We start from the raw sequence: 22,526 nt of genomic DNA, 5'->3' as shown, positions 1-22,526 counted from the left end.
TGCCTATAGCTTCTTTGAGTAAACTACTATATATGGGCCAGATAGGACCCATTACCTGTTTTTGAATAGTTTGTCTGCCAACTACATTTGGAAAGAATTATCTTTTTAAAAGGAGAGGGAGGGGAAGAATATGCAAGAGTGATTTTATGTAGCATGCAAAGCTAAAATATGGCCCTTTACAGAAACAATATTACAAATATTAATACCAGTTATGGTAGATAGCATAATGGCCATGCAAAGAGACTCTTGTGCCCAAGGCTTCAAAGTCCGACCCAAGTTCAATCCCCTGCACCAACCACCATATGCCAGAGCTAAGCAGTGCTCTGGTAAAAAAAAAAAAAAAAAAACATATATATATATATATATATATATATATATATATATATATATATATATATATATACACACACACACACATATACATATAATACCTGAGTTTGTCATTTCAGGATCTGGTCATGTTCAGAGATGTATCTGTAGACTTTTCTCAGGAAGAATGGGAATGTTTGGACTCATATCAAAGGAATTTGTACAGAGATGTGACATTAGAAAACTATAGCAACTTGGTGTCATTAGGTAAGCTTATCTATGACAAATAATGTAGACATTAATAGGTCTGAATATTAGTGCTGTCTTTCTAAAAAACTAATCTAAAATCTGCATTGTAGTTTAGGAACAATTATCTTCAGCTATTAAGCTATTAGATAATACCTCTAGTCTCCCCCAGCCCCAATTTGGTGACCCTTATTATATATTCCCTTGCCTTTTCTGTAGTTGCCTCTCCTTAAAGACAGCTGAGTATAAATTCTTAAATACTCTAAGCAAAACTGTTGTCAAAGAAATGTTTCCACGCTGATATATTTGTAAAATTACCTTCAATGTGACTAGACAGCTAGGCTTAATAAATCTGATTTTAAAAGTTCATATAGGAGGCTGGGCGGTAGCGCAGCGGGTTAAGCACACATGGCGCAAAGTGAAAGGACGGGCTTACTCATACTGTTTTGAGGCCCGGCTGCACACCTGCTGGAGGGTTGCTCCACAAGCGGTGAAGCAGGTCTGCAGATGTCTATCTTTCCCTCCTCCTCTCTCTTCGTATCCTCTCAATTTATCTCTGTCCTTGTCCAATAACAACAATAGCTATAAGAACAATACCAACCACAAGGACAACAAAATGGGAAAAATAACCTCTAGGTTCAGTGGATTTTTAGTGCAGGCACCAAGCCCCAGCAATAACCCTGGAGGCAAAAAAAAAAAAGTTCATATAATTCAACCTTAATTCCTGTGACATTGAGTTGAAATAACCATTTCTCATTGTTTGTTTTTTCCTGTAGTGATTTAATAATGGTTTATAAGACTATAATATTACATTTATATACATCCACACCCTACCCACCACAAAAATTCTCCCAATCAACAGTTTCTTAAAGTTCAAGTGGACACATAATCATTTTTTTTCAATTTTTTATTTCACATGTATTTATACATTTACTTATCAGATTACTGCTAAATTTTGGCTTATATGCCAAGAATTAAACCTGAAATCATGGAGCCTCAGGCATGAAAGTCATTTACATAACCATTATGCTTCCTCCCCAGCCCCCATTCATATTATCTTTTAATTGATTTAAGATTTAAATTTTAAAATGCATGAGTTTTGTATTTAATATTGGATACATATCCTGATAGGAAACTTTTTATCTTAGCAAAATGTAAAAAAAAAAAAAGTGGTACTAAATCAAACATATACACACACTAATATATATGTGTGTGTGTGTGTGTGTATTTACTCTATGCTAGGTAGTTATATAAGCACTTTGTTTATTAAACAGCTTTCATAATAATTCTGTAGGTAGGCGTTATTATTATTATTATAACTATTATTACCTTTTTATAGCTGAGGAGACTGAGGACCTAGTGACTTAGGTGAGAGAAGACAAGATTTGAAATCACTTCAGTCTATTTTACTCTCAAGAGACAGAGTCTGCATGAGTTTAAATAAATACAGGACAACATTTCCTGCCTCTCAGTTTTTGTAATTCTTAATAGTTCTGAATTAATGCTGATGTGAATGATTTTCATTCTTTATTCTAAAGACTTGGCCAAGGAAATACTTTTTGTTTCATTATTTTCATGCAGGATGTCCCATTTCTAAGCCAGATGTGATTACACTATTAGAGCAAGGGAAAGAACCCTGGATAATTGTGAGGGATGAGAAAAGAAGATGGAGCCTAGGTGAGTAAATGCCAGTCAGGCAGAGATAAGCTACTGTGACTCTGCTAGTTGGGAAGGAAGCATACCCCTTTAGATACTGTATGTGAAGAAAAGACTTGAAACCTAGGGAGAAGCTGTAGCTCTCAACAAGATCTACCAAATAAATTTTACCTGTATCTCCTTATCTCTTGCCTCCTATTACTTCACTCTCCACTCCCTCAATTCAGTGGGGGAAAGCTTTCTTCCATCATGAGAACTATTTTACTTTTATTTTGGATTTAATTTCTTTTTATCTCATCATTTATATTTTGTCTTTTAAAAACATGGTGCATTTTGTTTTTTATCCTTTTCTTCATTACCATTTTCTCAATGAATTTACACTATAGTAAGGAAGTCATCCATTAACCAAATAAAAAAGTTACTAAATATTGTGGGGGGATTGCTTATTTGTTTGTTGTTGTATTTTTGTTTTGTTTACCAGCAATAGAGGGAGGGAAGGGGGGAGAGAGAATATCAAAGCATCATTCTGGCACATGTGGTGCCATGTCCTGACCTCAGGTGTCAGGTCTTGATCACACCTAAAGGTCCAGTGTTTTACCCCCTGTGGTACCTCCTGGGCCACAGAATTGCCATAGTTGTATACCTCTGTGTTGGTTGGGAAGATAGAGACTGACCAACTAATAGGATAGAGAAAGTAGGGACATAAGAAGGGACATAAGGAAAGGACAGCAAGACATGTACGTATTTCCTAGAGGGGGGCCAGGCAGTGGTGTACCTGGTTAAGCACACACATTACAAATTTCCTAGCAGTATTTTCTGTGCCTTTCATTTGTCAGCCTGATTTTATTTTATCCACAGTTATATAACTTAAGTCATTTTTACTCAATGAATTTTAACAAAGTAATCAGATCTACCTAATCAACACAGAGATTCAGAAATGGAGAAGCTCAGGCAGTGATGCATCTGGTTGAGTGCATATATTACTATGCACAAGGATCCCCAGATCAAGCCCACCTGCAGAGGGTAATCTTCACAAGTATTGCTGCAGGTGTCTTTATTTCTCTTTCTCTCTCTATCCCCCTCTCAATTTCTCTATCAAATAAAAATAATTTTAAAAAGAGAGATTCAGAAATAGACATTTACAAGGATATTAGATGTTTCTTCCTAATTTATTCCACATTCTTCTCTGCCAAAGTTAACATTGTGCTGCCTTCTAACAACTGAATAGGTAAGTTTTACTTTATTAAAAGGGAATCATATACCATATATGCTTTTATGCCTGGCTTTTTTTTTCACAAGTGGTGAAGCAGTGGGTGTCTCCCTCACTCTCTCTCTATCTCCCCTTTGCTTCTTGATTTCTGTCTACATAAAAAAAATATGTAAAGAACATCTTTTTCATGTGTAATATTTGCTGGGAATAAAAATAAAGGATGAAATCAGCAGGTATAGTTATTCTGACATCACATAGTATCTAAAGTATGAACAGAATCCAGCAATGTGGAGGAAAAAATGGCTTGAAGTGGTATCTCTGGCAAACAAAAATCATATATTTGTAATGTTTATGTACTATATTCTAACTGAAAAGAGAAGTCATCAAAAATTTAAACAGATTTTCAAACATTGATCTGCATCTTAACTTGGTCCTTTAAAAAGTGTATATTCTGATTTTGGGAAGTAGCATAATAGTTATATCAAGAGACTCTCATGCCTGAGGTTCCAAAGTTCCCAATTTCAATCCCCAACACCACTATAAACCAGAGCTGAGCAGTGCTCTGGTAAAAAAAAATTAAAAAGTAACAATAAGAACAATAATGATAATAATAATAAATAAAACATAAATTTAAAAAGCCTAAATTAAAAAAATTCTATATCCCTAGAGGAAGAGGAGACAGAAAATAATCTGGTCTTACATTCATCCTATAATTATTCCCCTTAGTTTTTTTTTTTTTACAAAGTACATGTTTATTTTAGAATATTTTGTGTTAATCCCATTTACTTCAGCAAGGCTTCATTTCTTTTTTGTTATATAGTTATTTGCTAATTTACTATCATAAAATTAGAAAATAGTATGTGTTTATCTTTTCTTTCAGATTTAAAATCCAAATATGACACTAAAATGTGGTTTCAAGACAAGAATGCTGGTGAAATGAATTTATCTCAGTGGGAGATAATAGAAAAAATGCGAAGTTGTGGCTTTGAAAGCTCTTTTTACAGAAAAGATACAGAATATAAAAAGTTTGAGGGTCAAGAGGGTTCTCAAAAGGGATATTTCAGGCATGTGAATAAAAGCATCTCTGAAAAAATGCCCATTTATAGGAAACTCACAACTTTTACCCTATACCAGAGAGTTCATAATAGAGAGAAACCCTATGAATGTGGGGAATGTGGGAAAGCTTTTAGGGTACGGCAGCAACTTACTTTCCATCAGAGAATTCACACTGGTGAGAAACCCTATGAATGTAAAGAGTGTGGAAAAGCTTTTCGGCAAAGTGCCCACCTTAGTCGACATCAGAGAATTCACACTTCTGATAAGCTTTGTGAATGTAAAAAATGTGGAAAGATCTTTACATGTGGTGCAGATCTTCGAGTACATCAGCTAATTCATGTTGGTGAGAAGCCTTATGAGTGTAAGGAATGTGGGAAGGCCTTTAGAGTTCGAGGACAACTTAATCTCCATCATAGAATTCACACTGGTGAGAAACCCTATGAATGTAAGGAATGTGGGAAGACATTTAGACAGTATGCACACCTAACTCGGCATCAAAGACTTAATATTGCTGAAAAGTGTTATGAATGTAAGGACTGTGGACAGGCTTTTCTGTGTAGTACAGGCCTTAGACTACATCACAAACTTCATACTGGTGAAAAACCCTATCAATGTAAAGAATGTGGAAAAGCCTTTAGAGTTCGGCAACAACTTACTCTTCATCAGAGAATTCACACTGGTGAGAAGCCTTACGATTGTAAGGAATGTGGAAAAACCTTCAGTCGTGCCTATCACCTAACTCTCCATCAGAGAATTCACACTGGTGAGAAGCCTTATGAATGTAAGGAATGTCAGAAGTTCTTTCGTCGTTACTCAGAACTTATTTCACACCAGGGCATTCATATTGGAGAGAAACCCTATGATTGTAAGGAATGTGGGAAGGCTTTCAGACTGTTTTCACAGCTTACTCAACACCAGAGTATTCATTTTGGTGAGAAACCTTATAAATGTAAGGACTGTGAGAAGACTTTTAGGTTGCTTTCTCAGCTTACTCAACATCAGAGTATTCATACTGGTGAGAAACCCTATGATTGTAAGGAATGTGGAAAGGCCTTTAGACTTCATTCATCACTTATTCAGCATCAGAGAATTCATTCTGGTGAGAAACCTTATGAATGTAAGGAATGTAAGAAGGCCTTTAGACAACATTCACACCTTACTTACCATCAGCGAGTTCACAATGTAACTAAATAATTGTAAGAAAGGCTCCTGTTATAAATTTTGTGTTAAGGGACATTAGAAAATAAATTCTAGAGTAGGCATTTTTGAATGTAGGAAGCCATTGGATTCATGTTCACCTGGAATTTAGGAGCTTTATTTTAAAAGAATGTGTTATTGAATTTGTAGAAGTCTTTCATCACTATTTCAGATCATGCTAAACTTAAGGAAATTTGTTTTAGAAGTTCTTAGTGAATGGTAAGTCTACTACCAGTGATTCTAGCATTCTCAGACCTCCCAAATAACCCATCAGTCATACCAAATAGGTATGTTCTAGTGATAGTCCCAGGTAGCAGAAGAAAATCTGTGTTGGTAGTATTCGATAAATATTAAGAAATTATGTTTTTGCTAGGTATAATAATAGTGTGGTTATGTAAAAATGTCTGTTAAAGATAATTATGAAGTTTAGAATCTTAATATGTATGGAATTTCCTTTATGCTTTTCATGTAAAAAAAGTAAGGATGGATAAGTTTGTCAAAATGATGGTCAAATGAGTGTTGGATATATAGATTATGATTTGCTTTTTTCTCTTTACTTTTATGTATTTGAATTTTTTTCATGATGTTATTTTAAAGATAAAATTTACTATGAAATTGTAGCTGGTTTGCAGTGAATTTTTTTGTTGTTGTTGCCACTAGGATTATCCCTGGGGCTCTGTACCTGTTTGATGAATCCACTGCTCCTGGGGGCATTTCCCCCCTTTTATTATATTTTATAATTGGTGTCCCAAAGTTCTGCAGTATTTGAGGATGAGCGAAAAGAAAAATAAATTACAAAAATGAAACAAAATGAAAATTAATGGAACAAACCTACACAGTCCAATAAGATAGTTCTGAGCAAAATGTTGTATACTTAAACTCTTGGCAAGTTTAAAATGTGGCTAACTCAAAATGTTGTTAAGTATAAGTGCATATAGGCTCTTGGAAACAATTCTGGAAAAAAGAATAAATTTCAATTTCTCAGCTTTCCTCTGTTCAGCGGCATGTATTATATAAAACAAGAATCAGTTTAAATATATCTGCCCCTGTATAGCACATTTGCATAACTGACATCTAATTTCTACCTTGAGTCTGCTTTTACCATGGAAGTTAGTCCATGTCCATATTAACAGCTAAGCAGTTTTTTCAGATTCTGTTCAACCTTTGGGATCCAAAGACTTGTTTTTAAATTAAAAAAACATTTTATAATAATTTATTTGATGGGGAGAAAAGAATCAGACCACTTCTTTCAGCATATGCAGGGCTAGAAATTGAGTTTTATCCATCTAACATGGAAGTCCTACCCTCTATCTGCTTAACTGATTCCCCGAGAACAAAGACACAATTTAAAAAAATGTGTTTTTCATAAGAGAAAGACCAATATCCTACAAATTTCTCCTTATTGCTTTCATGAAGTGCCTGTACTGGGGATTGAACTCATGGTCTAACATGTGCAAAATAGATGCTGTACTGCAGAGTTGCGTCTTCAGCCCTTTTTCACTCTATACTACTTGTCTTATGAAATTCACACTTGCATTTCTTTGGGTAGTAGTTTTCTTTTCCCTTTTTCTTTCTTTCTCTTATCAGAATACACTGTTCAGCTCTGGTTTATAGTGGTGTGGGGGATTAAACCTGGGACTTCAGAGCCTCAGGCACAAGGCTCTCTTTGCATAACCGTTAGGCTATCTAACCCATCAGGTAGTTTGTTTTTTTAATTTTTACTTATAAAAAGGAAACACTGACAAAAGCCATAGGACTCTACACAATTTCCACCACCAGAACTCCATATCCCATCCTCTTCCCCGATAGCTTTCCTACTCTTTATCCTTCTGGGAGTATGGACCCAGGGTTATTATGGGGTGCAGAAGGTGGAAGGTCTGGCTTCTGTAATTGCTTCCCCACTGAACATGGGCATTGGCAGGTCGATCCATAATCCCAGCCTGTCTCTTGTCCCCTACTGCGTCAGGGCTCTGGGGAAGTGTGGCTCCAGGACACATTGGTATGGTCATCTGTCCAGGATATCTGGTTGGCATTATGTTAGCATCTGGAACCTGGTGGCTGAAAAAAGAGTTAACAATATAGAGCCAAAAAATTGTTGACTAATCATGAAACTAAAGGCTGGAAAAGTTCATATGAAGAGTTGGGGAGTCTCCATTTTGTAGAGTTAGTAGTCCTATTTTAGTTGTAGTCCAAAGAGACCATTCCTATACTAGTTTTTTTTTTTTCTTTCCTGAGCCTGACATCTGATATGCAGGTGAATCTAAGTTATTGTCTTGGGAGATGATGTCATTGCTGGAAAAAGGACCAGAAAGCTGGATCAGGGAAGAGAGTAGCTCCCAAATATGGGAAAGGTATATAAATATTGTTGACTATAAACCCCACCGATTTGATCTGATCTGGGGCCCATATTCAGCTTAAGAGCCTATGTGACCTCTGCATCCCTACAGATCTGAGCTCATATTGTGTGGTCATGAGTAGGAACATTCCAAGGTGCCCTATAACCGTTATGCTATCCAACCCATCGGGTAGAAATTTTCTTAAAAAAACAATATATTCGGGAGTCAGGCGGTAGCTCAGAGGGTTAAGCGCACATGGCGCCAAATGCAAGGACCGCCTTAAGGATTCCGGTTCGAGCCCCCGGCTCCCCACCTGCAGGGGAGTTGCTTCACAGGTGGTGAAGCAGGACTGCAGGTGTCTTTCTCTCCCCCTCTGTCTTCCCCTCCTCTCTCCATTTCTCTCTGTCCTATCCAACAACGACGACATCAATAATAACTACAATAATAAAATAACAAGGGCAACAAAAGGGAATAAATACATAAATAAATATTAAAATATATTCTAATTTTACTAAGGTTTGCTCAATTAGACAAAGGTCAAAAGACTTGGGGGTAAACTGGGTTCCCTATAAAGCTGTTGTAGGAAAAGGTACTATAGTTTTCCGGAAACCCTGCTGTTTCAGAGAGAAAAAAAGTTGGCTTCATCTTTACTCTAACCCTATATTTTCATGATGCACTATGTATTTGTTTCCTCCTCCTCAGAGGCTCTTTATAACCCTAGTGGAACCCTATATGTAGTCAAATTGGACAGAAGTTGTGAATTACCTAGGGGCCTATTTGTAATTAGCATTTGAAATGAAGAGAAATCTTGAACTCAACCTGTGGTATCTGACAGTCTGTCCAGGCACATAGTATTGAGGTTTGACGTGTATGTGATTTTCCTTTACTAGAGCACTGCTTAATTAATGCTGGCTTGTAGAGATGCTGGGGATTAAACCTGGGACCTCAAAGCCTCAGGCATGAAAATCTTTTTGCAGAACCATTATGCTCTCTTTCTAGTCCAGGCAGATATTAGAACTGAGTTAAATTATGTCAACTCAGCTGGTGTCATGCATTTGACACCCAAAAGTGTTGTGAGAATAGTAGTACAGACACAGAAGAACTTAGTAGGAAAGAACTGGAGATTTTCCTTACCTTGTGGAAATGGGAGTAAACCATTCACTATTATATCTAATGACCCACCAATAAAACGTCTGCTTCCTGTTTCTATGACTTCATGTCCTGCTGACCTAGAGGTCTTAGTCCCAAGGGAAAGAATGTTTTTATCAGTAGATGCAACAGGCAACTTGGACATTCTCATGCCTGTGACTCAACAAGCAAAGAAACTTAAAACGTTGGTTGGGGTGATTAATCCTGTCTACTAAAGGGGAATTGGGTTGCTACTCCACAATGTAGGTAAGGAAGAGCTTGTCTGCTTCACAGCAGATCCCCAGTGGCATCTAAATTATGACTCTGTGGTTAAGTGTTGGAGCTCGTGTGGGTAGACTGTCAGCTAGAAAGGTAAACTAGTTCAAGAAACTGCATGAAAAGAAACAAACTCGAGGAGGATTCTGGTACGAACGCACTCGTTTATTGGGGGGTGGGTTTGGTTGATATAGAAGGCTAGACAAAGAAGTTTTCACATACGTCAGAATTTATAGGTTTCTTTTTTTTAATTATTTTATTTATTCCCTTTTGTTGCCCTTGTTGTTTTATTGTAGTTATTATTGTTGTCGTTGTTGGATAGGACAGAGAGAAATGGAGAGAGGAGGGGAAGACAGAGAGGAGGAGAGAAAGATAGACACCTGCAGACCTGCTTCACCGCCTGTGAAGCGACTCCCCTGCAGGTGGGGAGCCGGGGTTCGAACTGGGATCCTTATGCCGGTCCTTGTGCTTTGCGCCACCTGCGCTTAGCCCGCTGTACTACAGCCCGACTCCCCTATAGGTTTCTTAAAGGTCAGCATGCCCCTATGGCAGGGGCTGGTATGACAAGAGTTGATACATAAAGATCAATACAATTAGTCTCCTGATGCAGGCATTTAATTATCCAAAGGCATTTGAGAGAATAGGGTTTGAACCAGTAAGGTGAGATAGAGAAGGAAGAACAAGGTTTTAAAGACATCAAAAGGGCTCCAGGAAATAGGGTTTTGGGGGCTTTTCACTTGTCCGGTGTGTGATAGGATGTGCTCTTCCTTTGTGATCAAAAGGTGAAGTGGAATGTGTGAACTTTGAGTGAATGTAACCATTTGGCTGACAGTGGAGGATATAGGCTCTTTGTGAAGTGGGAAGTCTTACAGAGGAAAGCCGAGTCTGATAGACTTTTGTCTCTTTGCTCATCTCTCTGGAGAGAGGCTAACAAGAGAGGTGTCTTTTCAGACCTCCATCCGTGAAGATGGGGAGAGCTTCCCTAAGCTCTACCAAACTTCCACATAGTCCCACAGTTAAGGTCAGTGGAAAACAGGCCAATTCAGGCAAGACTACTGATCCAGACCCACTCTAGTATTCACACATATGGGAGAATTGGTTGGGATGAAAAAATTGTGGAGAAAAAAAGCTTTGAGATTTTGTGAACTGCATGGCAAATTAGGTCTCAGTTCCTCATTGTATTCTCTCCAGATGTCTTCTCTTTGTCCAATGCTTTGTGTAGATGAACACAGTTCTTGGATCCTAAAGCCTTGACTCATATAAGTTAATGTTTCATTGCAATTTTTTTTGAGAGTTTAGATTATATAATTTTTTTTCTGCCAAAGGGCATTTCATCTGCATGACTTACAATTCCTGGTGAACTGTTTTCCACAACAAGGTATGTGGGGTAGGTAGAAGAAAAAACAAACTGCAGTACTATTTCCCCACTTATGAATCTCATGTGGTGGTCACTCCAAAATCCAGGTTCACTCCAGATGTCTCACCAGGTGAGACATCTCCCAGATCCCCCAAATGCATACTGAACATTACAGTTAAGAATGTAACAAATTAAATGCTATTCATTTGTTTCAGTAATTCACCTTTGGTAAAAATTAACAAGTTTTGAGTCAGACACATTTTGCAGAACTGTACATGTTACAAGTAAATAACCACACCTCTATGTGAATGCCATTTATTTTATTTATTATTGGATAGAGACAGAGAGAAATTGGAGAGGGGAGGGGAAGATAGAGAGGGAGAGAGATAAAGAGATACTTGCAACTTTATACCACCCGTGAAGTTTTTCCCCTGCAGGTGGGGACAAGGGGCTTGAAACCAGGTCCTTGCATACTGCAGTGTGTACGCTTAACCAGGTGCATCACTGCCTGGCCCCGTAACTACCAATTTACGAGTGAGGCTCAGAGAAGTAAATATTTTGACCATTATCACAAAAACAGTAGAGCACTGCAAAAGGAAGATGATATGCAGCTATCATTTAATGAAAACACCCTCCACAGTTGTTCTATTAACAGGTTTATTTCTGAATATGAATTAGTAAATTTTAAGAATTGGCAAGTGCTGTAAGACTGCCTTATTAAACAAGTCCAGAAGCCAACTGCTTCACACAATTTCTAGTAAAAGATTTTGATGATCTATAAAGAGCATGACATAGAAATACGCTCATACTAGTTACATTATGAAATCTGATGGTGATAATAATGAATGCTATCTAAAGGCCTTCTTACATGCCTTACACTCAAAAGAATTTCTCATCAGTATAAAATGTGTGATGTTCATTAAGGTGGGAATTAAGTCTAAAGACCTTCCCATGTTTACATAGTTTTAGGGGGAGGGTGTTTCAGGTCCTGGTGCATGATGGTGGAGGAGGATCTGTATAAGCCATTAACTGCCCCCCCCCCAATAAAAAAGGAGGGAGGGGAAAAAAGTGTTTCTCAAGTGTGAAATTCTCTATATTCTCAGGTCTCCAACACAACTAAAGTCCTTTCCACAGTTACATTCAAAAATCATGAGTTTTCAACTTGCATGAGTTTTCTGGTATTGAATAAACTTTCCATATTCCTTACATTCACAGTTTTAAAGTACAATGATTTTTCACACATTCTTTAAAAATTCTATGAATAAATATTTTTGGACATTCTTTACATTTGTAGGGCTTTGCACAATTATAAATTCCCTAGTGCTCAGTAAGATAAAAACTGAATCTGAAGGCCTTTCCACATTCCATACATTTTTAGGGTTTCACATCAGTATACATTTTCTTATGTAGACTATCCTAAGAATACAACCTAAAGGTTTCTCCCTATTTCTTACAATCACAGGGTTTTACACCAGTATAAATTATATGATATACTCTTAAGTTCACCACTACAAGCCTTCTCAGACACCTTACATTCAAAAGGTTAGTTTTAAGGTCAGGGGTGAAAGATATGCTCATCTTGTATAGTGTGAGACTTACCTTGCATGAGGTTGTGAGTTCAAGTCCTATCACTACATGGCTGCACCATAAACAGCACCAGAGGTGTTCCATGGATGGTGGAATGGTGCTGAGGTATTTCTGCCTTCTGTCTAAAGAATTTTAAAATTGAATTGTGGGGGCCAGGATATGGCTCGCCTGGTAGAGCATGCCACTATACCATGTGTGAGGACCCAGGTTCAAGTCCCTGGCCACCACATGGGAGCACCATACAAAGGGAAAGCTTCACACATGGTGAGCAGTGCAGGGGTATCTCTTCCTCCTCTTTCCTCTGTCTTTTACCCTCTATACAGAAAAAAACAAAACCCAGTCTGCCTGGAGCAGTGGAATCATGTAGGTGCAAAGCCCCAATGAAGCCCTGGTTGCAAAGAGAAACAAACAGAAATATTGGGCCTGGGAGTCTGCTCAATATAAATGCACTTGTGTAAGGCCATGAGTTCATCCTCCAGTGCTACATAAAGGAAAGAAAAATCAGCCATAAAAATGTTTTAGGATTGCTGGTGTATATCCACTGCTATATATGTGTCTTCCTGTGGTCAAAGCACAGAGCAGAGCCAGATGTGGTCAAAAGTGTTGAATCAGGAGCCGGGTGGTGGTGCAATGTTTTGCATACATGGGAGAAAGCGCACAGACTGGCAACAGGATCCTGGTTCGAGCCCTCGGCTCCCCACCTGCAGGGGGTTCGCTTCATAGGTGGTGAAGCAGGTCTGCAGGTGTAGCATATCTGCAGGTGTCTATCTTTCTCTCCCCATCTTTTCCTCCTCTCTCCATTTCTCTGTCCTATCCAACAATGACAGCAATAACAACAATGACGATAAACAACAAGGGCAACAAAAAGGGAAAAATAAGATAAAATTTTTTTTTTTTAAAGTGTTGAATCTTTCTCACTAGTCAAGACTCAGACCTCATGAACTATATGTGAACTTGTAAGATCAAGATCCAAATCTAAAGAGGAGATAGATCATCAAGAGTCTTCTGAACCAGCTATCCCTATAGTTGCTCTGCAGTCCAATTTCAACAGAGAAACTATCAACTGAGAGTCAAGATTTTAAACTTGATCAAAAGAAAAAAAAAAAATGAAGGAGCACCTGAAGTCCAAAGTGAAAAGAAAGGGCCAGACCCAGAAGTTGATCTCCAGGAAATGGCTCAAATAGTCCTGATTTCAAGGGGATGATTTCATCAAATCTAAGTCCCTTCTAAATGCCAGAAACAAATAAAGGACAACCACATACAAGTTTAGAAATAAAAGAATTATAACTAGCTTGTCTTAGATACTTGACATTTTAAATTCTTTCAAAAGGAGTCAGGAAATATTTCACCCAGTAGAGCACACACTTCACCACATGCAAGGATCCAGGTTTGAGTCCTCAGTGCCATATGGGGAACACAATACATGGCACTGAGGGAAGCACTGTAAGTGCTGGAATTATGCTGTGATGTTGTCTCTCCTTCTCTGTAATTGAAAGAAAAAAAAGTCTCCCAATAAAAGGTTTACAATTTGCACCTTGTGACTCATCAGTTGCCACAGATGCTAGGAGTCTGGCTGCCTTTACTAGGCCCTGCAGTGCTATACCACCATGCCATTCTACTCCAGCTCCTGGCAACCATTCATCAATCTTATGTATATATTAATCTGACTACTCTTCTTACCTCAGTCATACATTTGTCCTTTTGTATATGGCACATTTCAATTATCTTAATGTCACCAAAGTTCATCCTTGTGTGAATAATTTCACTGAGGATTTCTGGCCAAGGTGACAACAGACTAACTTTCCAACCAACACAAAGAACTGCAACACACATGGAAAAACCAGCTTAGGGCTAAGATGAACCAACAATAAAAAGCCCCAAGGTCCAGGCATCAGGACAGAGCCTCTTATACAACTAAGGTAAAAATCCAGACCTGATCTGGATCTTGCTGCTGCAGCCACATACCCTACTGGGATCTCACTGATTGACTTAATTGGCTCTGGCCAATTCAGCTCCCGGTTTCTCCTTGATGCCAGCTCCAGCTACTTCTGCTTGGCTGCCCAGCATGATACCACCTTTGCTACAGCTACCCCTGCAGGCCCAACAGCATCTGTGGTAGTTGCCTGGTATCTGCTGCCACCTTCCTGGTTCAAGCTAGGTCCCCTGCCTCTGTGACTTTCATTGGTTCCATTTAGGCCCCGGCTTTAGTCCTCAAGAAGAATCAAATTTAATGGGAAGATAAATTAAATTGCCCTCTATGTTGGCACAAGACAGCAGCTTGAAGACAATTAAATTCAAAAGAGCTATATAAGTCCCCTGATGAAGGCTTTTTCTTTAAAAAAAAAAAAAAGCTATGGTCCTTGGAATGCTCACTGAATTTAGAAGAGTTACAGAAGAGGACTGCAACAAATTTAGAGAAAATATGAGGAAATGTATAGAAAAATTCAAACGGAGCCAAGAGATACCTCACCTGGTAGGGTATACACTTTGCCATGCACAAAAACCCAGGGTCAAGCCTCCACCCGTTACATGGGAGTAGCATATAAAGGGGAAGATTCCTGAGTAGTGGCTTAGTGCTGTGGTGCCTCTCCTGCATTCTCACCCTCTATCTAAAGAAAAAGAAAAGTTTTCTAGAAGCAATAAGATTGTGATGGGTTTAAGTCCCAGTGAAAACCCCGGAGAGAAAAAAATGAAAATGCTTGACAATGATCAGAATAATGATCCATTTATAATAACTATTTTATATATTAATTATTAACATACAATCTATTTAACATATTATAATGGATATTTGGAAATATCCATTATAGTAATAATAATGTATTATTATATTATCATTATATAATTCAGTGACTGAGATAAAAAAAAAATAGAACAGCAAAAGGGTTAACACCTGCAGGAAGACATATACCAAAGGCTGAAGTGTAAAACAAGAACATAAGGTAGAAGAAGCCACCCCCCAAAAAAAATAATAATAAAAGCACTAAAATAAATGAAGGTAATATAAGAGTGTTAATGGAACAACATGAAGAGGAACAACATTCATGTCATAGAGTTAACAAGGAGAACAGAATTCATATTTGAAGAAATTTAAAACAGAGATATTGGCCTGGAAGGTGGCATGGCAAGTACAGCACTCAATTTGCAAGCATGAGGTCCTGAGTGCAATCCCTGGCTTCATAGGTGCTAGGATGCTGCTCTGGTTTTCTTTGTTTTCTCTCTTATAAGTAAAATACAATCAATATTGTATAAAATAAAGGAAAAAAATCATATAAAGAAGGAAGCAGACCTCTAGATTCAAGTGGCTCAAAGAGCTTCAGCCTAAGTTAACCAAGGCAAAGTAGTTAATATGGCAAAAGATCAAAGACAGATAATTCTAAGGATGCTAGGAAAAAGGTAGGGTCGCCTACATCTGAAAAGACTATCAGTCGATTTCTCTACAGAAACTCTAAAGGTTAGAAAGGACAGGAAGGAGATACTCAAAGTTCTGAATGGAAAAGACCTCTAGCCAAAGTTTGAATGAGGTCTAGTTCATTACCATTAATCCAGACTTAGAAGAAATACTAAAGGGAATCATATGAAATGAAAATACAGAATGACCTCAACATTAGGGTGAAAACAAAGCCAGGAAAATAAGAAAAGCTCAACAAAGACCATGGACTCAGCAAAACTGAGGTTAATGAAGGATTATGAGGGGGATGTAGTGGGGTAGATAGATGGCTTGATGAACTTGGGTGGTTTGGTGCCTTAGTGGGGGCAGTGGTGAGATAATGCATTTTAAGGTGAGAAATTATACTTCTAAAAGATTTATAGGTGTGTAAACCAAGACTACCTCAAAAAATAAAGCTATTATTATTTTTTAACCAGAGCACTACTCAGCTCTGGCTTATGGTGGTGTGGGGGATTGAACCTGGGACTTGAGAGCCTCAGGCATGTAAGTTTCTTTGCATAACCATTATGCTATACCCCCACTCAATAAAGCTATTATTTTAAGAACTAAGATACAAGTTTTACAATTTGCTGAAAATTTTTTTTTTTTAAATCCACTGATTTATACCAGTGTAAATTTGTTTCATGTCAATTAAGTTCTTCATGTACACAAAACATGTATTTCTACATTCCTCACATTCACAACGTTTCTTGTCTGTATGTATACTACTCTGTTCAGTAAAATAAAAATCAAGTCTCAAGCTCTTTCCACATACTTCACATAGGTTCTCACTAGTATGAATTCTCTTAAGTCTACTAAAAAGGAGCACTAGTCACATTCTTTACACATAGTTTTCAGCAGTGTGACTTTTGTGATTTAAAGTAAGTTGTGGGTAAAGATTAAAAGTCTCTCCACATTTTCTACATTCATATGGTATCTCACCATAAGGAAAAAGCTCTGATGCAGAATAAAACAAGCTGTAACCAAAGACCTTTCTATTTACTGTCTTCATTGTTTTCCACCAATATGAACTGTCTGATGTCGGCTAAACTACACGGAGGATTCTACTAAAGTTATTTCTACATTGTTTACAATAACAGCTCATCAAAATGAGAACATAATTTGGGCAACAACAAAAGGCTTCTCTATAGTTATATACATACAATGTCTTGCTACTGTGACTTCTTTGACTAATTGTTGACATTTCCTGCTAGATGATCTTCACTTGAGTAAAATCTTTGAGGTCCCTGTTGATCTTCAAACTTTTGTTTTCCCACTCATTTCTCAAAAAAAAAAAAAAAAAAAAGTTGGCCCTTAAAAAGTAATGTTTTGCTTCTTTGTTTTATTTCTCATTGGAATAAACTGATCTCAAAGATGGACTCTTCTAGAAATAACCACTTGATTTTACACCTGAAAGAAAACAACACAATAAATCCTTAAGATTATTTCTAGTAGTCAGCAAAACAGTTTCTATTGTAAATACAGAACACAAAGTGAAAATAATTCTTACTAGAACTACCGTGGGGACTTGGAAATGGCTTAACAAATAAAATCTAAAATTTGACATTAGAGAGGACCTATACTCAAGCCCCCAGATACCATATGGGAGCATCTGTACAGAGGAGGCTTCACAAGAGGCGAAGCAGCACTGTGGTGACTCTCCACGTCTGTGTCTGTCTCTGTCTCTCCCTCTCTCTTCCCTCCCTCCCTCAACTTGCCTTCTATCTAAAAAAGAAAAGGAAAAGGATCCACTGGGAGAAGTGAATCATGCAGGTATGGATCTCCAACAATAACCCTGGTGGCAGAGAGGAAAAAAAAATATATAAACATTTTAAGAGCCTTTAGATATAATGCAAAACACTTTTGTGCTTCAGATTCTGAGGTCCCAGGTACAATCCCCAGCACCACCATAAAACAGAGATGAGATGTATTACACCTAAGGATTATGACTCTATGCCCATGAACATCAATCTAGATGAAATAGAACAATTCTTAGAAAGTGTGTCAAAAACTTATACAAGATGAAATAAATACAAAAAATAGAAGCCTATTTTTAGAAAAGCTGAATCATTAATAACATTCTAAATCAGGAATGTACCAGACCTATTGGGTGAATTCTACCAAATATCTAAGGGAAATAATTATACCAATTCTCTACAACCTCTTTAAGGAAACAGAAGCAGAAGGAATGGTATTTAGTTCATTCTATGAGGCTAATATTACCCATGTAGTACTGTAATAAAGAAATTACAGGAAAAGGAAACTACAGATGAATCTCTCTCATAAACAGATGTAAAAACCCTCAGACCCTAGGAGGTGACACAGTGGATGAGGTCTCCAGGTTCCATCCTCAGCATCACATATGCCAGAGTGATACTCTATTCCTCTCTTTCCTCCTCCTCTCCCTCCTACCTTCCTTCCTGTACTTCTCCTTCTCCCCCCCCCCACAGATAAATTTTGTTGATTAATTCTAGCAGGTGTGTGTGTGTGTGTTTAGTCTGGACTTTTTCTATATACAAAATCCTATCATTGCAAACAAAGACCATTTTATTTCTTCCTTTCCTATCAGAATGCCCTTTATGTATTTTTGCCCTATTTCTCTGGCTAGGATTTCTAGTACAGGTACCCTCTGCTTTCTTAAAGTTCCATGCTATGTTATTTTTGCTTTACCAGACACCTATATTGGTCCCTGTTTTCATTTTTTCTGATTTTATAACACAACACAAAACACTGTAATAGCATTCAATGTCAGTTTTGTAGTAAGCTGTCAGAAAGGTAACAAATACTTTGTGCATAGCCAAGCTCTCTCCCTTGAAACTATTTAGAAAGGTTACATACATGGAATTAATAACTGCTGTTGGAAAACTCCAGATTTCCCCCTTGGGACTTCATTTATGCTCTGTTTTAGTTAGAGACTGAGTACACACGAGATGCTAAATGACTTGAACACATACATGGGTACTAGTTAGAGAAGCATACAGAAGTTTAGGGGGTTGTATATACAGTTAAGATGTTAGGAAGATTTAGCATAAGGGATGAAATGATTTATGTGATTATAAAAAATAGTCTTTTTTTTTTGCCTCCAGGGTTATTGCTGGGACTTGGTGCCTGCATTATAAATTCACTGCTCCTACAGACTATTTTTTCCTTTTTTGTTGCCCTTGTTGTTTATCATTGTTGATGTTGTTATTATTGTTATTGCTGTCTTTGTTGTTGGATGTAGAGAAATTGAGAGAGGAGGGGAAGACAGAGAGAGGGGGAGGTGTCTAACCTGCAAACCTGCTACACTGCTTGTGAAGCGACTCTCCTGCCAGCAGGGAGCTGAAGGCTAGAACCAGGATCCTTATGCTGGTTCTTACACTATGCACCATGTGCGCTTAACCCGCTGCACTACTGCTCAGCCCCCATAAAAAACAGTCTCAAATGGAAAATGTAAGAATGCAAAATCAACTCACATTAGCCATGGTTTTAGGTTCATAAAAGCTAGTGAGTCTTCCTTAAGATTCCTTCCCTACAGAAGCAAAGTTCTGAGAAGCCTGTGTTGAAGGAGGGGAAAAGTAGAGCACTGAGACAATATTTGCATCAAATACAGAAAAAACTATTAAGTTAATTATTAATTAAGTTAATAATCTTTTTAAGTTAATAATCTTTTTTTTCTCTATTCATACTTGTAAATACCTCTTGCCTACCGTCCTCACCTCACCTTCCCTCAAGCTGTCTAGCATCACACACTAGCCACAGCAAGGAAACCTAATTGTACAAGGATGGACAAAGCAGACGTTCCTCCACATAACGTCACCAGAGGAGTTTGGGTTCCTCTACTATGGCAGTGCTTACAAAGGCCTGAGATTAAGATGCTAAAACTAGTTCAGAGTACATTCTACTCCCTTCATTTCCACCTCCTAAAAGTAATCACATTATTTAAAGAAGATGGCTTTCATGACCTCAGAATCCTCCTGATCTCTCCAAGCTAAGAGATAAGAGACAGAACAGACCAAGTTCTTCTATATTTGTAAATAAAGTTTAAGTGAAACACAGCCATACCTATAATACCTATATGTTGCAAAATGAGATACTTCTTTGTTGTTGTTGTTATCATTGCTGTGGTTTCATCACTTTGGGCCAACTGTTTCAAATAAGAAGAGATGGGGGGCACCCAGTTAAGTATACTCATTGCCAAGTGCAATAACCCAGGTTCAAGCCCCTCACTTCCCACCTGCAGAGGGGATGCTTCATGCGTGGTGAAGCAAGTCTGCAGGAATCTATCATTTTCTTTTCCTATCTCCCCCTCCCTTTCTCAATTTCTCTCTGTCCTGTCCAAAAAAAAAAAGGAAGAAAAAGAAAAAACAGCAACTAGGAGCAGTGGAGTTATAGTGTTGGCACTTAGCCCCAGTGATAACCCTGGTGGCAAGCAAGAGAAAGACAGAGAGGGACACCAAAGCTTCCCTCAGTGTAATAAGGGCTGGACTGGAACCTAGGTCACCTGAAAGGCAAAACAGGTACCCTCCATGGTGCATTATGATTCTTCCCTATACGCAGAAGCAAGGAACTCCCAGAAATTTCAGGTTTTACCGCTACCTATTTCCCCAGTCATAATCATCTTCCCTGCCTAACATCCGTCATCAGTCACCCTGCCTTCTCCCTCGGTACCAAAAGTGAAGAAGTGAATAATAATTTTAAAAAAATCTGCTTCTATGTGATGAATGTCATACAGACCGACAGATAGACGGGTAGATGGATATTTAATTACCAAGGGATTATGAGATTAGGACATTTGGCCTGGAGATGGGAATTGGAGACACAGGCTTTATGAACAGACCAGGGCCTCTAACCACAGAGGGAGAGTGGGTAGCATGGACTGAAACTTCTCCCCTGTAGGTGGGGGTCGGGGGGCTCGAACCCGGGGCCTCGCAGGTGGTAACGCGCGCTCAGCCGTGCGCGCCACCGCCAGACCAGCCCCACCCACCCCGCGACCCTACAAAACTCACCTTCCTCCCCGCAAGACTCAACCTCCTGTGGCCCGAGACGCCGGAACCTCTGGGGGAGGAATCACCGGAATGAAGCGGGCGGGGTCCGCCCCACGCAGAGGCGGGAGGTGCGGCTCTCACGGCCCGACTCCCACCGGAGGCCCCAGAGCCGCGGCCCCGCGGGATGCGGGGTCTTCCGGGACAGACGGGCGCGCAGGACACGCCCCCGGGGCGCCGAACCCGGCCACCCGGACGCTCCCGCTGGGTGCCATGGCGCCCCACGAGACCCGGCGGTCAGGGCGGCTGGCCGGACTCGGGACTGGACGGGTTCTGCGATGCATGCCGAGCTCTTGTCCGAGCCTCCACTGGGCAGGGGCGGCTGGATTCTTCCAAGGGCAAAGTCACAGACCGTTATTTCAGTTGGAAGCGGCGGTTTGTACGGTGTGTTGGGGGATGGGGGCGGGGGGAGACGTGGCTCCGTTGCTGTTACTCCGGGCCGGAAGTGTGAACTGCTCTCCGTCTGCAACTTGGGGCTGGTCAATTTGGTTCCCGGAAGACGAGGTGGCGGAAGAGAGACCTCTGCCCACTTGCTAAAGTGTGTGGGTGGGTGTAGCGGCTGTCAGCTCGCTGATGTTTCCAAGAAGATTGGCTACTGGACTCCGGAGCCTTTGCTTCCCCTTACACCCCTCCCCGCCACACACAGTGTAATAAAGGGTATTGCACCAAAGGTAAGGGACTGGAGGTGGGGGAGGCTTTCAGGTCCTGGTACATGATAGTGGAGGAGGACCTAGGCTGGGGGGTGGGAATGACTTGCAAAAAAATTGAGAAAAATTACATATGTATCAAAACCTGTATTTACTATAAATCATTCCCCCATCCCCCCCCCCCCAATACAAAAAAGTTCTCTACAGCCTGGGAGGTAGTACAGCAAATAGTGTTGGACTCTCAAGCATGAGATCCCAAGTCTGATCCTTGGCATCACATATGCCACAGTGATGCTCTGGTTCTCTTCCTCATAAACTAAATCTAATAAAATAAAATTTTCTGACTGGGGGAAACAGTACAGAGGTATTGTGTCAGGCTTTTGTGCTTGAAGCCCCAAAGCTGACAGGTTCCAGCCCCTACACAACCATATGCCAGAATTGAGCAGTGTTCTGATCTCTGTCTGAGTATCTCTCATGAAAATAAGTAAACTTAAAAAGAAATAATAAAGTTTTCCTAACACTTGAAATTTTTTCTACATTTTATTTTGATATGTTACCCTTACCGAAAAGTTACTGGGATTGAACTTGGGACCTCAGTGCCTCAGGCATGAGTTATTTATTTATTATTGTATAACCACTATGCTATCTTCCCTACCCAACTACACATCAATTTTATGGACAAGCAGTTTCTCTTCGTCAGTTGGGGCATTCCCTTGCCCATTCCCACAGACCGGGCTGGGCTTGCAAATTTCTCTCCTTCACCCCCCCACCCCCCGCTCCCCACCCCACACAGGTTGCTTCGATCCCTGGACCCTCAGATCCCGTTTGGGGGCTCCTTTTACTTCCCCCGACACACCCCGCAGAAGTTGGCTCACCCCAGGGGCCAAAGCTGTACTCCGAGCAGCTTCCTGGATTCTTTTCAGCTCCTGGTTCTCTTCTGAATCCAACCTGCAGTCTCCCAGGTGAGTCCAGCCCGCTCTCAGCGAGGTTTGGGGCACGATTTCCCTGGAGATCGCGGGGACCAGCCTGCTGCAGAGGCTGCAGGAGCTGGGCTATATCAAAGAAAA

At 39.5% G+C, this 22,526-nt stretch overlaps 1 protein-coding gene and 1 long non-coding RNA gene across 2 annotated transcripts in view; one reads left to right on the top strand and one right to left on the bottom strand.

Moving 5' to 3' along the window:
- The window catches only part of LOC103127326 (uncharacterized), a 73,358-nt gene that overhangs the window by 7,697 nt on the left and 43,135 nt on the right, over positions 1–22,526 (top strand). Inside the window, 6 exon segments of the mRNA XM_060172267.1 lie at positions 450–576; positions 2,137–2,232; positions 4,302–5,659; positions 5,847–5,893; positions 12,234–12,313; positions 20,792–21,483. Of these exon segments, the coding sequence (XP_060028250.1) occupies positions 450–576; positions 2,137–2,232; positions 4,302–5,659; positions 5,847–5,893; positions 12,234–12,313; positions 20,792–21,483 (2,400 nt within the window).
- Positions 7,360–21,237, bottom strand: LOC107523498 (uncharacterized). The gene is made up of 3 exons (XR_001601839.2): positions 20,777–21,237; positions 19,842–19,914; positions 7,360–7,732 (listed from the first exon to the last, which is right to left on the bottom strand). It is a non-coding gene; the product is annotated as an uncharacterized LOC107523498 (long non-coding RNA).

Source organism: Erinaceus europaeus, chromosome 2, assembly GCF_950295315.1.
Source record: "Erinaceus europaeus chromosome 2, mEriEur2.1, whole genome shotgun sequence".
Lineage (NCBI taxonomy): Eukaryota > Metazoa > Chordata > Mammalia > Eulipotyphla > Erinaceidae > Erinaceus > Erinaceus europaeus.
Note: the sequence above shows the minus strand (reverse complement) of the source record. Positions and strands in the feature narration are given on the sequence as shown.